Consider the following 18,269-nt stretch of genomic DNA (forward strand, 5'->3'; position numbering starts at 1 on the left):
CATAATGAGACAGGTTTTTCCAAGGGCATGTTCTAAGATCAGGCAGCAACATAGTACATGGCCATTTTCCTACAGAGTGCTCCCAATTCAGGATTGGGAAAGGCAGCTTTAAGACCCTGCTTCCCAGAAATTAGGGGTCTAATCAGGGATGTGTGCTTCTGCCTCATGCAGCATATTTATAAAAAACCCACTTGGGGTTTTCTATCTTCAAGATGTAAAATATCAGTTAATATGGTTTAATATTAGTTTAATAAGGTTTACCAAGCAAAAATAACTTGTAATTAGTAATTCTTTCAAACTAAACTTCAAAAAGTAGTATTTATTTAATCCTCAATGACAACATCCATAGCACAAGCCTCTGGCTTGGCAGACCCTCAAATAAATAAACCATAAAACTTAACTTATCCTTCTAGAGAAAGTTTTCTAATAATATAGCATTAATATTAAAGCCTGTCAATTCTGGTATTCCCATGTGAAATGGGAAAGGGACAGGAAAGGCATATGAAAGCAGACTGATCTGGCTGGAGATGAATTGCTGCTATGATTTTTGGAGAGAGATGCAATTATTCTACAAAGCCCATGCTCTATTACAATGTCTATTCACTAAATTTAACCAAAAGGACCATTCAGCAAAGATGTCCCTTGTAAATATGGCATCAAGCTTACAGCAGGTTCCTACCTTCTCTTGTTTGCACAGTAGTGTGGGCATGTTTAAGAGGTTTCCCTGAAAACAGTTGCAGGACAAGGGAAAGCTGTTTTGGTGCTCTGCCTTGTTGGTGAAGTACCACAAAGGATCTTTCTAAAATATTACATCACTGGAAAATTCTCTAGAGACTAAGGTTTCTCTTTAAAGTTAGACATAAAATAAAGCCCTGTGTACACAGTCAGGGAAACCAATCCTCCCCTGTTAATAGCAGAAAAATACACTGTGGCACACGTTGCTGACCAGACAACATTTGCCAAGCCAAAAGCATGTCTGAATTACACTTTGCTGCCTTTTCCTAGGGGGAAAGGAGAGAGTCTGGAATTATTTCTCTTATTTATGATTTTACTTTGCATTAAAGAATTTTTTCTCTTTTTTTTTTCTCTTAATCTAAGTAGCCCAGGAGTCGCACACCATAGAGTTACAATTATGTTTTGCTGCATGCAGTGCTGCAAGATCCATAGGGAACTCTGAGGCAGTGCCAGGATCCACAAGGAAGGCATAAAACACCACAGACTTGGTTAGGAACACCTTGTGGAAAATGACAAGAAACCATTGATGAGATTTACAACTGTCTACCCAACTTGGATACCAATTCCCTTTGCAAATAGCAGGGAACTGAGCATCCTAACCTCTGAGACAAATCTTGCCAGTCCCAAGCCATACTTTCCATGCTATAAGAACATCAGCATGCTCAATCCCACACGTTACCATTACCTGGTCATTGTTCTATTTCAATATGATCAAATTTTCTCATACCATAAACTTACATGTGCTTTTATGAGCATGGGAACTGCCAAACCCTTGGTAGTGGTTTGCACATTGACCCTCTAATGGTTAAAAACAAATGTGCCTCTTACATAATCTAGGGATACCTAGACACATCTCCAGTCTCTGAGAAGGGCTGAGTTCAAACAACCTTTTCCTCTCTGTGGACGCTAATTAGGTCTCTTTCTTTGATGCAGCTGTCTATTCTCATTAAATTTGTAGAAATGTAATATTCTTGAGCATTTTCTCTGACAGACTTGGTTTAACAGTGACTGATGGACAGCATGATAGCCTCAGCTTTTTGTTATTCATTTGGAGATATGGCTAAAATTATATTCCTGAAAACATATCCTCAGTCCTACCCCAGCTGTGCTCTGGGGAACCCAGACTTTGGAGCAGCATCCTCAACATCTCCATGCATCCAGTGAGGATATGGATCAGCCTGTCTAGGCTGAGACAACTCCACTCCTGTGTCTCCCATTACTTGCTTCAATTGGCACACGGTAAAGGTCTCATCCATCCTCCATGGGAGTCTTCCCACTGACATTGAAATACCTTGGACAATATGCCCATTACAAAGCAGACTGCAAAGCACAGCAGGATTTTTTTTTTCTGCTTCTAATGACATCCATGAAGAGATGGCATAGGCCACTTCCAAACTGTAATCATTTCTAATAGTGAAAAGGATATAGCACATACTGGAGTTACTGATGAGGAACACAAGCATCCAGAGTGGAATGAGACAAAAACTATTTTACAGTCTCTGCAAAAACTGTAGGAAAGAGATCACCTAAAAGAAAATTCAGGATTGGCTGAACTGCTGCATGTTCCACTGATGGCTGCTGACAGCTTCAGGAGGGAACTGTGCACAGCCTGTGCCAGCCCTGCTGCCAGCGAGACGCTCCCACAAAACCTCTCTGTCTGCTAATTTTAGCTTCTCTGAATTACTGCTCACATTAGCACATGCCTGCCTTCTCCAAGGAATTCTGCTAGTCACTGCTGCCTGGACCTCTTGGAGCATTGTGGAGCCACAGGTCTGATGGTTAAAAGGCCCACGAGGAACATGCAAGAGCTTTACACCAGGACTAACGTGGCCAAGGCCAGGGATGGCAGCATGGGGAGGTGTGCTGCAGAGACTCACAAAACACTTCTCAGAGAGCCACTGAGGAAGAGGATGGAGAAAATGATGCTCTGCATAAAATTTACAGCAGGCTGGGGTGCCCGCCAGCTCCCTCACCAGTGAATGGGTGCAGAATATAACCTAGTTTACAAGTTACTGCCTTTTCTCCATCACCTCAGCTCCTTCTTCCAGGCAGCAGATGCCGGTACAACCAACATGCAAAAGCCATTTAGGAGGAGGAACAATGCTGATCTAATCCCCAGACTGAGGGCCTGGACAGAGCTCAAAAGCAGAGTGTGCAGCACAGCTCTACGTGAGACAACTCAGGGAATGGGATCAGGCCCCAGACCCTGCCAGCACCGCTGGGTGGCACTAAGCCATGGTGGACAACCAGCAGTGGTGGCATGCATGGTGGCAGGGGTTGTTTTGCTGTTTGATCCAGATTTGGAGAAATCCAAGCAGAATCCTTCCCAGACAGAATCCTCTGTTGGAAATGCAGTGAGGTAAGATGCAGAACATTGCTAACAGAAGTACAGCAATAGAGGGAGTGGCTGCATAGATTGGGCACCATTCTGTGTGAGAGAGCCAGAATCAGCATCCCACAGCCCCTGCAGGGCAGCTGAGTAGCACCCTAGGCTCCCCTGAGAAGATAGCCGAGGTTTTCTCAGGGCCTTAGAAAAGCTCAGACCCTTGGCAAAGGCCACCAAACTTTGAGAGGACCGAGGTGATGCCACTGCATGGAATCACCACCATCTAGGAGGCAGCTCTGACTTTGCTCAGAGGGTTAACAGCCCTCCAGTGGCTCTTCTCCCAGTAAAAAAGAGAGAAGCCAGGTGTGGTGGCACTGCAGAGCTGTGGCTGGGCAGCAGCACCTTTTGGCTATTTTCAGTACAGAGGACATGGGCAGATGGGGGCTGTGAGAGGGAATCCACCCACTGCCATCCTTCTGGCTGCTCTGAGCTTGCAGCCTGAATGCACTGCCTGTGGGGAGGAGAAGCACCCTCTGCAGCTGAGAGCACAGGGCTGAACCAAAAAAGGCCAGACCAGTAAAACCTGAAGGCATTGGACCTGAACTGGGTAGAGATGCTTACTTTGTTGTCTGGGGGGAACACAAAGTAAAACAGCAACCTTTAATTCCATTGGACATGTGCCCTCCACAAGCCCTAGCCACTGAAGAAGGTACAAGTGACCTCCCACTTGGCTGGAAAACAGCCAAGGAAACAGCCAGTACCAGCAAAGGCAAATTCTCTTCCAGACCTGGGCTTTCCCTTCTATGCTAAACTTGGCCTGTAATCCTCTGCAATCCCAAATCTTCAAATTTTTAACCCATCGAATTTGTGTTGGAGATGTTAGATGAACCAGAAAGAACCCAACATGACTTTGAAATCTCAGCATGAGACTGGCAGTAAGAGAAAACTGAACTCCCCTCCCCTACACTGTAAAATAGAACAATTGCCTTGGAAATAATTCAGACATAATAAATGAGGGATTCATTCATATTAACTGTTTTCAATTGCAGATTTATAGCCTAAAATTAAGCAGATGTTGAGTGTTGAATACAATACTTAAGAACACAATGACAAGTTGAAATCCCAGTTTCTCTGCATGTGGCAATCAGTAACTTCAATTATTTATTGGAATACAATTAAAATATAATTAAATGGAGCAAGCTATACTTAAGATAAAAGAAATATTGTAGACCTTAGTGGGGAAAAAAACAGTAAGAGATTTTCAGGTCTTCCAAAACAGTACAAAATGTTTGGATACAAGATAAACAACTTAGAAAACACTTTGCTAGTCTCCTTGGAAGTACTTTAGGGAATTTACTTTAAATAAGAAACTCACTCTTGTAAGAACATCAACCTTTACATTATTTATTTCAATTCTGAAACAAGATAATGAAATCTTCATAAGCTTATTTCAATATTAAGCTAATCTCATTTCTTCTATTTCCCAATAAACAGAGACTTCTGTTAGACCCATATCAATGATTACTGATAAAAGTGAGATGCAGAGCCCAGCTTACCCTACCTTTTATTATTCCCTTTAGAGGGAAAGGGATACACGAACTGTGCAATTCACAGTACATCAACTGCAAAGCTTTGTATCATGCTCTTTGTACTGCTCATCACCAAACCAGTCTGAAAACACTTGCACTGTTATGGAGTTGGACAGCAAAACAGGGCTCAGCAGGTAACCAGGCTGGACCCACTCAGAGAGCACTCTCAGTTCCCACAGAGGGCAGAGAATAAGAGGACATCTGCTTCAGGTCCAGAGCTGTGCAAGATGGGACTTTACACTAGCCAGAAAAACAGCAACAGGCAATGAAAGCAGGAAATAATTTGGAACCAGATACTGTTGTGGTGTAAAGCTAGGTTCTTCCCCTCAGCTGTGACTACTTCCTCCTTGCCTGTCCCCTGCCCAGTTCCGGATTACTGTATTAAGATCTACATTTCAGGAAGGGCATCATGAGATTGGCCGAAGTTCAAAAGATGCCCTTCAGGCCTGCGGTCATTGGCCTGTCCAGATGTCATTGTTCCCTGAGACCCTCCCCCTCCCACCTGGTTGGTGGCTCACCTGTCCTCCCCCCCCCCCACCTTCCTGTGAGCTTAAAAGGCGTTGGAGCCATGCGGTCGGGGTCTGTTCGGAGCAGTACTGAGATTCGGAACTGTAATACCTTGGAATAAACTCTGGATTTAACTCTCCGGCAGAACACGCTCTCTTCCTCTTCACTATCGCCTGGACTTTTCTACTAGAGGTAAACTGAGTTTTGCTTTGCATGGGCCTATCTCGAGTGCTTAATAGTAACTGCTTGCGAGCCGAAGGTGTCTCTGAGGAGAAATATCCCCAGTAGCCACTTTTAGCTCAAGAGAAAGCAATAAGATACCACAGCCCTCCCATTTTCCTTAGGTTTGGGCTGATTTAAAAACAAACATAGGAAATTGTGTATCTATTTTAAAAACCCACATCTTTATACAAAACAGTATCACAAAAGCTGGAGTGACTGTTGTTTTTATGCCTCTGTGGCAAGACAGAAGTGACAAGACCTGGGTCTCTTCTGACACACCTCCTAACAGGGTCTCCAAGATGGAGAGGATACAGAAACCTGTTCCAGTTCTTCAATCTGTGATTTTAATCACCTTCTTTTTGTCCCATTTTCCATGTACAATGAGACTAAATTGTTTACTTTAGCTCGGGCTTGCAGAGTGTATTTTAACAGATCACTTTACTTTCCTTCTCTAACATAAGCATCCCCAACACCTTCAGTCTTTTCTCATAACTCCTGCTCTCCAGGCTCTGACAGCTCTTGTCACTCTCTCTGCACTTCTAGGAAGTACACATTTTCTAGCAGCTTCTGGTAAATGGGAGTTTCCAAGGTTGCAGCTGTAGACACTTGCTGCAGAGTTTCAACATCAATTATAGCCACTGCCCACTCACCCAGGAATAAAATGCCTCAACAGGTTATTAACACAGCTGGAGATCAGAGATCCTCTTCTGAAGTGCTGATTTCCAACATGCAGTGAATGTGTAACTTGGCCCAAAGGTGGTCAGTAACGGGACACGGGAAGCAACACACATCAGTGAGCTCTGAAGCCTTTCAGTAGGACAAAATAAGAGCACCAATATTTCAACAGAAATCCCCCAGTTCCTAACAGAGTGATAAAAACATAACGCACAAATACCACGTATGGTAGAGGCTGGATTTGAACTGGCCACAGAGCAGCAAAACACTCTCAAATTCACCAGCACTCAGGTCAGTTGTTTACTTCTAATGAACCCCTTCGTCCAAAATACCTTATTATTTGTTAAATTATATCTGAAGAAAATATTACATCTCCTTTAGGCTCATTAGCTTCACTGCATTTTTACTGCTGTATTTTGAAACAAGTGTATGGTGCAATAATTATCTTATCGATGGCACCAGATATTTAGTTACTAAAATTGGTACGACGTCCCTGGTGTTATTTTTTAAATAGATGGCTATTTTCGTAGCTCTACAATAGCCTCCAGGAAAAAAAAAAAAGAAAGTCCTCAAAAGCTCCTTCTATGCTAAGATCACATAACAGAAAGCAGAGCTCTAGGGTTTAATTCCTATCAATCAAAAAAATGAGTTTCGCACTACTCCCGGCCAAAGGAGCTAATATACACAGTACCACAGGTCACCAGAGAAGAGCTTAAAATAAATCCAAGTGTGGGTGAGTATTGCTACATTCTGCCATCCCCTGTATTGTTCTTCTAATTTTACAAAGCCCCCGTCATTCAACTAATTATTATATTAGGGACACTGCAGTTGTTTTACTGCTCCTAGCACCTCTCATCCAGTTTGGGCAGCTCTGAGGAGCTGTTCAAACACACAGGGCTGGCCCTTGGAAACAATTTGCTGCTGTCACACCCTGGATGTCCCCCAGAACAGGGAAACATTTGAGCAGCTTTTTGAACAGAGCACAAATAAAAAGTAGATGTCTTTAAAAACACGGGCCCCTGAGGCATCTCGGGTTTCCCCTCTGCAGAGAGCACAGAAGATTGCTTATCTTGGCTCCAGAACAGATTGAGGTGTTCAGCCGGAAGGTTCACTCTAGCTGACAGAGAACATTTCCTTCATCGTATTGCTTCACCATGCGAGCAGATAACTCAGCCTAATAATATTCTGTCTCCTTTTTATCCTCCTATAGCCTACGCATAACTTAATTCGTAATTCCAAAGGGCTCGCAGAGGAGATTGGCCTGGTGCTAGTTTCATTTACGCACACATAAATCAAAGCTCAGTTTACTGGAATAGATGGCACTGCGCTGGTGTTAAAATATAAAATCTTCAGCAAGGCCAGAAAATTCTCCCTCAGCTCCCCTGATCATAAACACCATTTTATCCTAGATTCAGTCACGCCCTCCAAATTTCTAAACATTGCATCCATTTAAATTTGCATGTAAATAGAAGCTATCCTGAGTCACAAGAAATACAGCTTCGCCTACCCAGAAAGCATTAGTGCAAATGTAAACCAAGCAGAAAATGGCAGTGGTAGCAACTTGGCATCCATGGAATTATCTTTACATGCAATGAATAGTGTCTTCATTCCTTAGTAACTAATTACAGTGGAACTGCTTAGAGAAAAGGACCTTGTGATGTGCCTTAAAGAGCCAGCGTAGGACACCGAACCAGGGCTGCATTAGTTCACAGTGTCAGATACCCACTCACAACCGCCTCCTCCTACTCAAAACTGCAGGATCACACTTTTGAACCTTCCAGGAGCCTTAAATTACCCCAGGCACTGTGGACTGAAAGGTTACCATTTCAGGATAGAAACAAGCTGTGTTCCTAGATCTTCACCCCCAGGCAGTAATCCTCAACCACACAGGAAACCCCACTGCCTGCAGGCACCTGCCTGACTGTGCCTCCCAGCTGCATGAAAGCCCTCACTATTCTGCTCTAACTCAAGCACACATAGCGGCTTTCAGAAAGCCCACATTATTATTCTGGTTTTGAAGAAGGAACTGCAGAAAGCTGAATCAGAAATTTTGAAAACTGCTAGCAAGACCCTGGTTTCACTTACCCTAATCTATCATCACATTTCATCACCAATCTCATACCTGCACCAAGCTCCCAGCACTGCACCACCTCTGCCCCCTCCATTAAGATATAAAACAAGGGTTAAGTGACAGATAGTATCAATGTGGAGAGCAATCTGTCTCACTCAGAAACCAATGCACCAAGAATAAAGAAAGAATTATTATCCTGGTGTCAATATGATAAATTACAGTCTCTTTTTCCTAAAGAATTTCTGCTTTTTCAGCTAACACAGAGAACTCGTCTCCTTTTAGCACTCAACATTCAAGCAGTTTCTTCTGACATCCTGTTCAGAGTTTCTGCTAATGAAATGGTTTATTTTGGTGGATGGCTGATGTGGATAGTAGCTACAGCACTCATCTTGGAATAAACATGAACTGAGAGCTAGTGATAGGAATTCCAACTGTTCCTTCCTTATATTTGTTTCCAAAACATAAATAAGTTTGAAAGCTCTGCTGCTTGCCCTTGTTAAAGTGAACAAAATGTTGAGGGAAAATGAGTTTTCAGTGTTTCTTTACACCACACAGGTTATACAATCCCACGTGCCAAATCTATGAAGTTTGCGGTCACGTTTCCCTCCTAGAGCAGCAAGTTCACAGCTGTTGCACCAGACAAAACAGGACTAGGAAGAACTGGGAGACATAACCTCCTGATTTACCATACCCTCTCCATAACATTTATATCAATGCCAAAGGCTTGTCTATACAGCAACAGAAGGATTTAAGAAAAAAAAAATTGATGTCTTATAGCGCTAATGGGAATCCATTAGAAAACTTTTCCTCATATCCAGCCTAATCTTTACTTGCTTTGGTGTAACACATTTGTTTGTCTTCTCTCTACAAACCCTTTTCTTTTGCAGCATCACAACATTTCATGTTGTTCAGTCTAGAGAGTGAAAAGCTTTCATGTGCTTTTCACTCTCTAGACTGAACAACCTCTACCCTTTTAATCCTTCCTTGACAGGCCACATTTTCAAGATCTCTGATCACTCTTGCTGCTTTCTGTTCCACACTTCTCAATGTGCAAACACAGGCTAATGCAGGGAAAGGTGGTGGTTTACATTCAGAACAATTTGAAATGCCTTTCTTTGAAAGCTCCCTCTTTGGTCCACCCATGTTCCTTCCCCAGCCTGGAGAAATCTCCATTAAGTACTGGAGCAGGAAGATCTGCCTTCTTGTACAAGCACTCTCTTCTCCCCAGCAACTACAGCCCCCTACCCCAGCTCTCCCAAACCTCCCACAAGGTATTAAAAAGCAACAACAGACAGCAGGCTCTCTCCAGCTTGCTATATTTAACTGCAGATCTCTAAGCATTCCTGCCTTTGCACTCCTTTAAAAGAGTTGCACAGAAACATGGACAATGAGAGCTGCTCCTCGAGGCTGTGAGGAGCCTGAAGCTCAGGTTTGCTCCCGCTGCCTCCACGCTGGGGCTCCTGCATTGCCCCGTGTGCCATAAAAACCACCGGAGCGCACACAGGAGGAGGAAGGGAACACTTTTGTTCCTCCGCCCCAAGAACTCAAGGTACTAAATGTTAATACTTGGAAATCAGCAACTGCCAAGAACAAGTTCCCCACCCACCCATCCACCCTAAGCTTTCAAGTGTTTTCTTTCTAGCTTTACCTTGGCACGCTGGCCAAATAAGTCACAAGTTTACGAAGGTCTTCCTGCCTTATTCTGTCATGATTGCTGCGGGCTGGGAAGGTCAAGACCGGACCACCTCGTTTATCTCGGCCACCTGTGGAAAATAAAGGATTGTTACAAAATCAGACAGGAAGCACACATCAAAAAAACTACGTGCACTGAATTGATAAATATAAATTACAGCACATTTAAGAGTCTGCACACCCGTTGTAGCTTTCAGACTTGCCTAATTGAGGAAGACAAGCTTGCATTTGCTGGAGCTACAAATGGGAGATATAAGAAAAAAAAAAAAGCCCACACAAGGAAAATTGCTACTAGCACTTCCTCTTTCACCTAATCCCATCAAATCTAATATATCTGCCACTCCAAGCAGGAGATGCTACTGAAATCCTACTGTGGGGATAGTTTTAAGCTGGTCAGCACCAAGAAAGTGAAAACATTTTTCACTGTTGCTGAGTGTGTTGCACTGTTCATTCCAAGATAGTTTACCACATCCTGCCAGTTTGAAGCGATGTACCCCAGAAACGTTTATGCAGCACAATGTTCTAATCTATCAGGTACTTCATTTGAATTAAAATTTTGATTAGAAGTTCATGTCTTCTAAGCTTTTTATTTATAAAGTGTTGCTGGCAATCAGAATATTGGGGGGGTTGGGGGGGTGGGCAGTGTGAGTTCCTATAGCTTTCCTGTCTTAAAAATCACTTATTTTAAACTGTCAGTGTCTGGCCCTTTGTCTTTTACAACAATTATCTAAAGGATTACCATGAAAGGAATAACTCTACCCTGAACTGTACAACCACAAATACAGGGGCAAATATAATCTATTTTGCAGCACCTTATTTTATTCTCTCCTGTAAACAAAGTTTAAGAAGAGTGAAACTGAAATCTAGTACCTCATTCAATGTTTAGTTCTTTCTTTACATATTATCTCAGAATTTCTTCCAGGAAATGTGTGGTTAGATACATGTTTGCACTTTTTTCTAGGGAAAAGTTACAGCTAAACTAGAGCTCCAAAAGCTAGTACAGAACTGCAAGGACCTCGCAAACAAGCTGCAAAAATGCACATGAGTTTGCACTTCTCAATGGAAAGTATAATCCCTTTAACAGAAATATCACTTCTGAGAAAGGAAACCCATGTGCTTACTGAGCTAATTAACTTGGCCAACAAGAAGAAAAAGCTACACAAGGACATGAACCTCTTTGGCACTGATGCACGCTGTGATCTCTCATTAGGAACTTGGGACACCTGCAGTCTCTGCTACTGCCACATTCTTGTTACTAAATATACTTTTACTTAAAATACAGATAATTTTTAATTGCTAAGATCTGTCTGAATAGTTTTCTACAGCACTGCTGCCTGTACAAGACAGAGTTTCTTACACAAACTTCATCTATACAAAAAGAGATGCCACTGGCACCCATGGTTTTCAGCGGATGCCATGCATCTGAAGGGTTACATTGTGCCAGTCTCCATTGGAGCTAGGTTGTGTCTCAATTGTCCAGGGATACAAATGGAGAGGCAAACAACAGATGTCATCTTTATTTTGAGCCCTCATGCAGACAGGAGTACATATGGAGTACAAAAACTGTCCTGCCTAATCTCCACCAAAATCTCTGTGCTTTCTAATTGCCTTTGGCTTTGCACTATGAAGGTGATGAAGGTCCACTGGAATTCAGTGTCACCTTGGCAGATCCATGCCTCTGCCACATAGCATGAAAGGGGGGACATAACAAGGAAATAACTCATCTTCAGACCTTTTTACGAAAAAAAGGATTCCTCATTTTAAGTACATTTTCCCTTTGTTGAGATTATTTCACACAGCACATCAATGCCAAACCATTATATCATGCAAGATATGTGTCCAACAGAAAAGCAAGCCAGCCTATAGAATGGCAAATCAATACAAGTAACTAAAGCTGGAGGGAAATACTTTTTCAACACAAGAGGCTTTTCAAGGTTTTGAAACATTTCCCATCATATCTAGATGCAACCAAGGTTTTCAAGAGCTTCCAGATATTTGCTGAAGCAGAGACCTCAACTTGAACTGCATCCCAGAAGAACATGCTACCCGCTACTCATTCAGGCTCCCTCTCCTTCATTCACAATAATTCAAATATTTGTACAAGGTGGAAAAGCACTAAGATTTGAGATCAGAAGACATCCAAGCCCACATTTATAATCCTCTCTGAGGATATGAAACGCCTGGAAAGGGCCACGAGCTTCCCACAGCCCAGCAGCACTAATCACTCTGACGCTCCCCATTCACCTTGGCTTCGTAAACCAAAAATTGTTTCTGGTCAGGGACTCCTTTAACACCTACCATTCCACCAAAGTGAGCTCTACAAAATAAATAAATAGAAACCTGTGCAAATTCTGGTAGGCTGAAAACATTAAGTCAGAAAATTCTTGATCCTTTCAGTAACAGCAACCCAAAGATTTCAGCTACAGAAAAGAAAATAGGATCCAGAACATTCCTGTCCTGTCTTTGCTTCAGGATAAAAACTATCCCTCAACAGTTCATCTAAACTGTCCTCAGGGGAGCAGGATAAATAAGGCTCAGGCACAGGGTAAGAAGTTACCAGGACAGACCAGAGAAAATGGGTTAATTCTCATTGGAGGAGGAAGGTTACATGCTGACCCAGTTGGACGTTTCTGGATGATGGAAGGATAAATAAGCACCCAGACTGACTCCTTCTAGTCTTACAGCGCACAGAAACAAGGAGACTTGGGTAAAATACCAAGACATGCTAAGTTTAGAAACAAATGTTTCTCATTTGTGATAAAAGTGCAGCTCTAGGCTTTGAGCAATAGAGTGAAGTTATTACAAATACATCATACATACTAGAATCCTTCAATTGCTTCCTTCAAGTCCATGCAATCCTAGTTACTGAGAAATTAATCATTTTTATGAATGCCTACATAATTTACAATTGTACCAGGAGCCTGTATAAAGAAACATCAGATTTCTTCTAAACCAAACTATTGAACACTAATTAAACACTGTATGTTTAGTTCACCATCAAACTTGCAGAGTTCAGTAACTGCGGTTTACTCTCTTAAATACTGATAATATGCAGAGTTTTTATACATTTTGTGACTCAAAATCTCTGCTTTTCTAGGAATACTGAAGGGGATATTGCCACCATCGAACATGCCTACATAAGGATGCTCATCTCCTCTAATGGAGCTTGCTAAGAAGTAGCAACACTCAATGGAAGAGAAAACAACCTTCTGGCACTGGCTGTGCAGGGAGTCTGTCTACACCATTCCTTTTCTTTATTATTATCTTTTTACTGAAGGGAATATTAAAGTACTAAGAGGGGAAGAAGTTCAGCCCAGAATCAGGAGAAGAAATGAGGTTTTCTGACTTGATCCACTGTGTTGGAGCTTCACAGCGCTCGAGACTCTGCTTGTTACTAATCCACTCAGGGAGCCAAATCCTGCCCCAACTCAGCAATGATCTCCACACCAATTGTACATGCACAGTCTTCAGAGAGCTACTAAGCACATTGTTTAAAAAGACAATAAAAACTAGAAGGAAGCCAGGAGTCTCAATTGCTCTAATCAATAAGTCCCATCTCCTGCCTCCCCCTGGACTTGAAGAACAGTGATGAAATAATCAAACATGTCATTAGGTTTGCTAATTACAGTTATTAAATGCTAAAACAAACAGCTGATAATTTCTTACTGTTTTTCAAGTTGGGTTTTCATGAGCTTTGCTCTGATTTAGAGAGGCATACAGATGGTCTGGTTATTAGTGCTCTGGAAAAAAAGAGTTAGAAAAACACATGCTCTTCAGGGCACAAGAGTACACTGAGAACAAATATTTAGCCATGTACGCCTTGCATTTCTCCTACAAAATCCTTTGTTGATAGCCTTTCCTGTCAGTAGCTTCTTTGCCAGTTCTTCCCATCTCCCTTTCTTCTATCCAGTAAGAACCTATGGCTAAATTCAGGGTTTATTCCCAGAAGTAAGATCACATAATTCTTCTTCCACAAATCATCCAGGGGACATTGCAGTGATGGCACAAGGCATTGTGATGCATACCACACTAAAAGGAAACTTTAAAGAAAGTTCAGAAACCTGCATGCAGATAGGCAGCACAGTTAGTGGCCTTCTGATGACCACTTTTCCAGTCAAGCCTGCAACCAAGAGGAAAGAGACTCCAGTGACAGGATCCCTGTTCTGGCAGCTGTCTGAACATCTTAGTGGTGGGCCCAAATATTTCTGCCTACAGTGGTCCCAATTGCCCACAGCTAAGCCAAGCTGGTCATCCCAAAGTGTTAGTAATGTAAATTCTGCATACAGGCTTTACCAATTTCAAAATCTCTGTGTCCTGAGGCACAGCCATCCCTGTTAATACACAATAAGCTGAAATTCCAGCTATGTGTAGTCCTGCTGAGGACAGGAAATTATTAGTTTCCGTTAATGCAGACTTGTATACAGCCGATAATGATTTTATCAAGCTCTGTTTTCAAGCTGCATCTCTCCAGTTCTATCAGCCCTTCCACTTCAATCCTTACCTGCTTGCAGAGATACACAGTTAAGGGTTTCAAACCCTCTGCTTCCTTTTGCACTCCCTCCATAAGCATTAATTCACCAGGATTAGCCAGAGACACAGGCAAATGTCCACACATGTAAAGGTTCCCAAGAACCTTGTCTAACATCCTGCAGCGCAGCAGCAGCGGAAACAGGAGCAGCACACGGTGTCTCTGGCCCCTGTTCAGATGTCTACTGCAGTTCAAGTGAATGCATCACTTCATCTGACCCTGCAGATCATAAGCTGATCAATCTTGATGCTGAAACTCTACTGAGACCATAAGTGAGTTTCCAGAGGAGCTGAAATAATCCTCATCAGGTATTTCAGTCCAAAATATGGTGAAAAAATGAATTATAATGAAGACAGCCAGGAGACAGACGGAGCTCAGCTGGTGTCAGGCGCTTCAATACAGTGATAAACAATACACGCTGGATTTCTAAATCTAATTGACAGACTTCCTAGGAAAGGAAAGTATCAAGGAATTGGTATCCAGAGTCTTAAAATAACATTCCTTTCTCTGTCATAGCTGAGCTCTGTGAGTCTGCTCGCTACTGGACTTACTGTGAGCAGACTTCTGTACTAAAACTCCCGCAACTTCAAGACAGACTAATTTGTTGCAAGGGTCACACACAGGATTAGCTGTGTGACCACCCTCCAGTTCTGTTGGTTCCAATCAGGTAATTCTAGTACAAGTGATGGAAATTTAAGCTCCCACAACAAGGCAATTAACACAGTTCTAGTGCAATCACCAGGGCCTGATCATCCACAGTGCTGCTATTCAAAGCATCCATGTCTGAGAGTCAATTCCCCAAATCAAATTCTAACGGCAAGCTTTCATGACATTACACTTATAGTTAATGACCCCAAAAGAAAGGCTAATTGTTCTCACCAGAGGATCTCCTGGCAGAGCAAATCAAACACTCTAGATGGGATACCCAGAGCAGCCACTCAGCGATCCCTTTTCCTATCAACTAGATTTGTTCTGCATACATCCAAAGCCACTGCATGGATTTGAAGAGACAAACTATTGTGTCTTGTAATTAATTTTCACTGCTTTATGCAAGTATTTTGGGATAATTCTTTAATTTTAAATGTATACTGGCCAATAAGCCACAGCACATGGCGATGCCAGTCACTGCTGATAGTGGTACAGACTCCAAACCCACATCCCAGGGCACAGGGCTGGAAGCTGTACAGAATAAGAAGAAACAAAGAGAGGATAGATTCAGCCTGATAACACATTCTTTCTCTTCCTCATTTGAGACAAGCATGGAAAAATAGTCAAGGAATACCATGTCTTTTTAATAGCAGATTTCCCTTTTTTGAACTCTGTTGATTTCAAACTACACCAGAAAATGGTATGACAAGGAAGATATTTTTCTGCAACAAAATATAGAAGAATTGTTGATGTTTCATTTGAAATTTCCATTCCAGAGGAAAAGGAGAATTTAAACTTTTATTTTAAATCAAAACTTTTCGTGCAAATACAAAATGCTTACATCGTCTAAAAATTCAGTATTTTGGTTAATTTTATCCCCAACCCAATACAAAGTCCAGTGCCCACAAATCAGCACTTGTGACCTCCTGAAACCAGGATGTGAACTCTTTCAGTTCCCAGAAGCACTGGGAGTCTCATTTTAACCCTTTCTCAGAGTGAAATGCATCTACTGCAGAAAAAGAAAAAACATGCACCTCCACATGCGGTATCTCTGGCACTAAGTGACCTGTGGTGCCTTTGGGAAGGTCAGTGTCTTATTCTCTGAGCTTTCCTCTTTCATTAATGCCACTGGCCTCAATTTGGTGGAACCTAATTGTAAAGCTGTCCTTTAGACCTATTTACAGTGAAATTGCTTCTCTGAAAGACCTTTCAGGAAATCGCCGCTTTTTCTTAAGGCTCCCAGTCATGTTCAGATGTTGCTGTGACCCAGAACATAAGGCTCCACCCGAGATGTGGGGTTGGGGACTGTGGACTACCAAAGGATGGAGGTGGCTGAGCTGTTAGTGCAGCCACTTCTCCCTGCTCTGTGCCCTTTTGGTGCCCAAAGCCCACAGGAAACCCTCCTGCTTTGCAGACACAAGCTGAGAGCTCTGCTTGTCACAGCTGCAGCAGCTCACCAGCTTATTACACCCTTCTGCTGCTGATTCCTCTGTGCTCAACCACGCTCTCAGAAACCTGGCCAGCCTCCTCCTTTGTACTCCTGCCTCGGCAGATGAGCAGACAGTACCTGGGTGACAGCAGGAGCCCACGCGCCACCGCTTTTCCGAGCCCTCCAGCGAGCGGAAATACCGGGAAGGATCCTGAGCAACTCTTCTGGGTGGGATGGGGGGAAATGCTTTCAGCAAGACCCATGACATAAGTCAACTATCAAGCTTTTTATAGCCTAAGTGCATGAAAATTTCCATGCATGGGAAGGTAACATGGTAACAAATTCCCTTCCCCTTCCTGAAAGTTCATATAATTCGTTCCATACTGCTTTGATCAATAGAAAATCTACCATAAATATAATCAAGCAGCTGAACAACGCCCCAACTTACACCACTCTTCTAAAACAGCGTCTGTTTCCCAAGAAAGACTATAAGCCCAGTTTCCAAAATATTTCACCACCTCTCACTGAAAAAAAAGCACCTAAAATAATCTACAACCTGTTTTATTTCTTCTCCTCAGCATTCATCTCCCTCTTAGAATACAAAAATCAGTCTCTGGCTTGCAACTCATTCCCTAATGGCTCCCAAAGCCATTCCATTGCTGGAAGCAACACATTGAACCACCCAGGCAAAGCCAAGATTTTATTAGAGTTTAGACAACAAGCAGGTGGCCAAAGCCTCCCCCTGCCAGCCCCCTGCTTAATCTCCTTCCAGGAGACCAGCAACAGAAGCAATCAGCCACGGCTGGGATGCGCCTCACCCACAACTGCCCAGTCCATTGCTCTGCATGGGAGCCAAGGAATGGGATTTTCAGGTATTCTTCAGACACACATGTGAACTTTGTTCAGGTTCAGCCTAGCTCATAGATGAGATCACTGGAAGAAACCAAGAACCAGTTCCAGGAAAAAGTCCTGCTATTATCCACCACCCCTCAACTTTCCTGCAGTGCAGGGATGCAGATGCAGAGCCCTGCGCCTGCTGCTGGCTCAGCTGAGGGGAAGTGCCAGGCACAGAGCCCCAGACAGCAGTTAGGCTGGATGAATCCATGCCCAGACAGATCTGTATGTCAACTCTAAAATTAAGTGCACTTGTGAGGGCCTGAGTGCTCCTCTGAGATGACACGGCTGTGCAGACAGGTCCTGTTGTGCCTGCTCTGGAGCAGGCAGCAGCTGCTCTGCCTTGCCTGCCTGTTCTGCCCTTTGGCTTTGCAGGGTCCAGGTGTGTAGCATCCACCACACTGGAACACAGAGCAAAGCGTAGCCCCTGCCTGAAGGGCCTTGTGCGTCCTCTGCAATTTTCCTGTTGAATCACAGACAAACAAGCTGGTGAGCCACAGCTGATGAGACAAGCAATAAACTCTGTAACTGACATGTTCAGCTGAGAGTTTTCGTGTGTGCTGATAAATTCTGCTGGTGTAAGGAGAATCTCCTTGACAACTTTACTGTACTGTTATCGTTAAAATTAACTGTAGTATTAAACTCTGAAGAAGATTCAATAAAACTCTCCTGTTCCTCAAGGAAGCATGGTTAAAACACAATGTGCTCCCAGACTCTGTGCTAACTAGAGAATTTTTTTTTTTTGTTCATCTTGGAAAAACCCAGGTATTTGATTTTTCTTTTTTGCCAAAAATTTCCTTCTGTGCTTAAAGAATACTCTAGGAAATTATTCCATTTTAATTAAAAAGAACCTAGTCATCAGCTGAAATGCTGAAATCAATTTCTTAATCTGCTTTATTACAAGAGTCCTGGGAAACATTGGGCAGTACTTACATTGTGGGCTGGAAGGGGAT

At 42.8% G+C, this 18,269-nt stretch overlaps 1 protein-coding gene across 2 annotated transcripts in view; it reads right to left on the bottom strand.

Moving 5' to 3' along the window:
* Positions 1-18,269, bottom strand: part of KALRN (kalirin RhoGEF kinase) — a 464,195-nt gene that overhangs the window by 288,716 nt on the left and 157,210 nt on the right. For both annotated transcript variants that reach the window (XM_050976704.1, XM_050976705.1), the window contains exon 3: positions 9,774-9,888. In XM_050976704.1, the coding sequence (XP_050832661.1) occupies positions 9,774-9,888 (115 nt within the window). The remainder of the gene's footprint in view (positions 1-9,773; positions 9,889-18,269) is intronic.

This window comes from Serinus canaria, chromosome 7 (genome assembly GCF_022539315.1).
Source record: "Serinus canaria isolate serCan28SL12 chromosome 7, serCan2020, whole genome shotgun sequence".
Classification (NCBI taxonomy): domain Eukaryota; kingdom Metazoa; phylum Chordata; class Aves; order Passeriformes; family Fringillidae; genus Serinus; species Serinus canaria.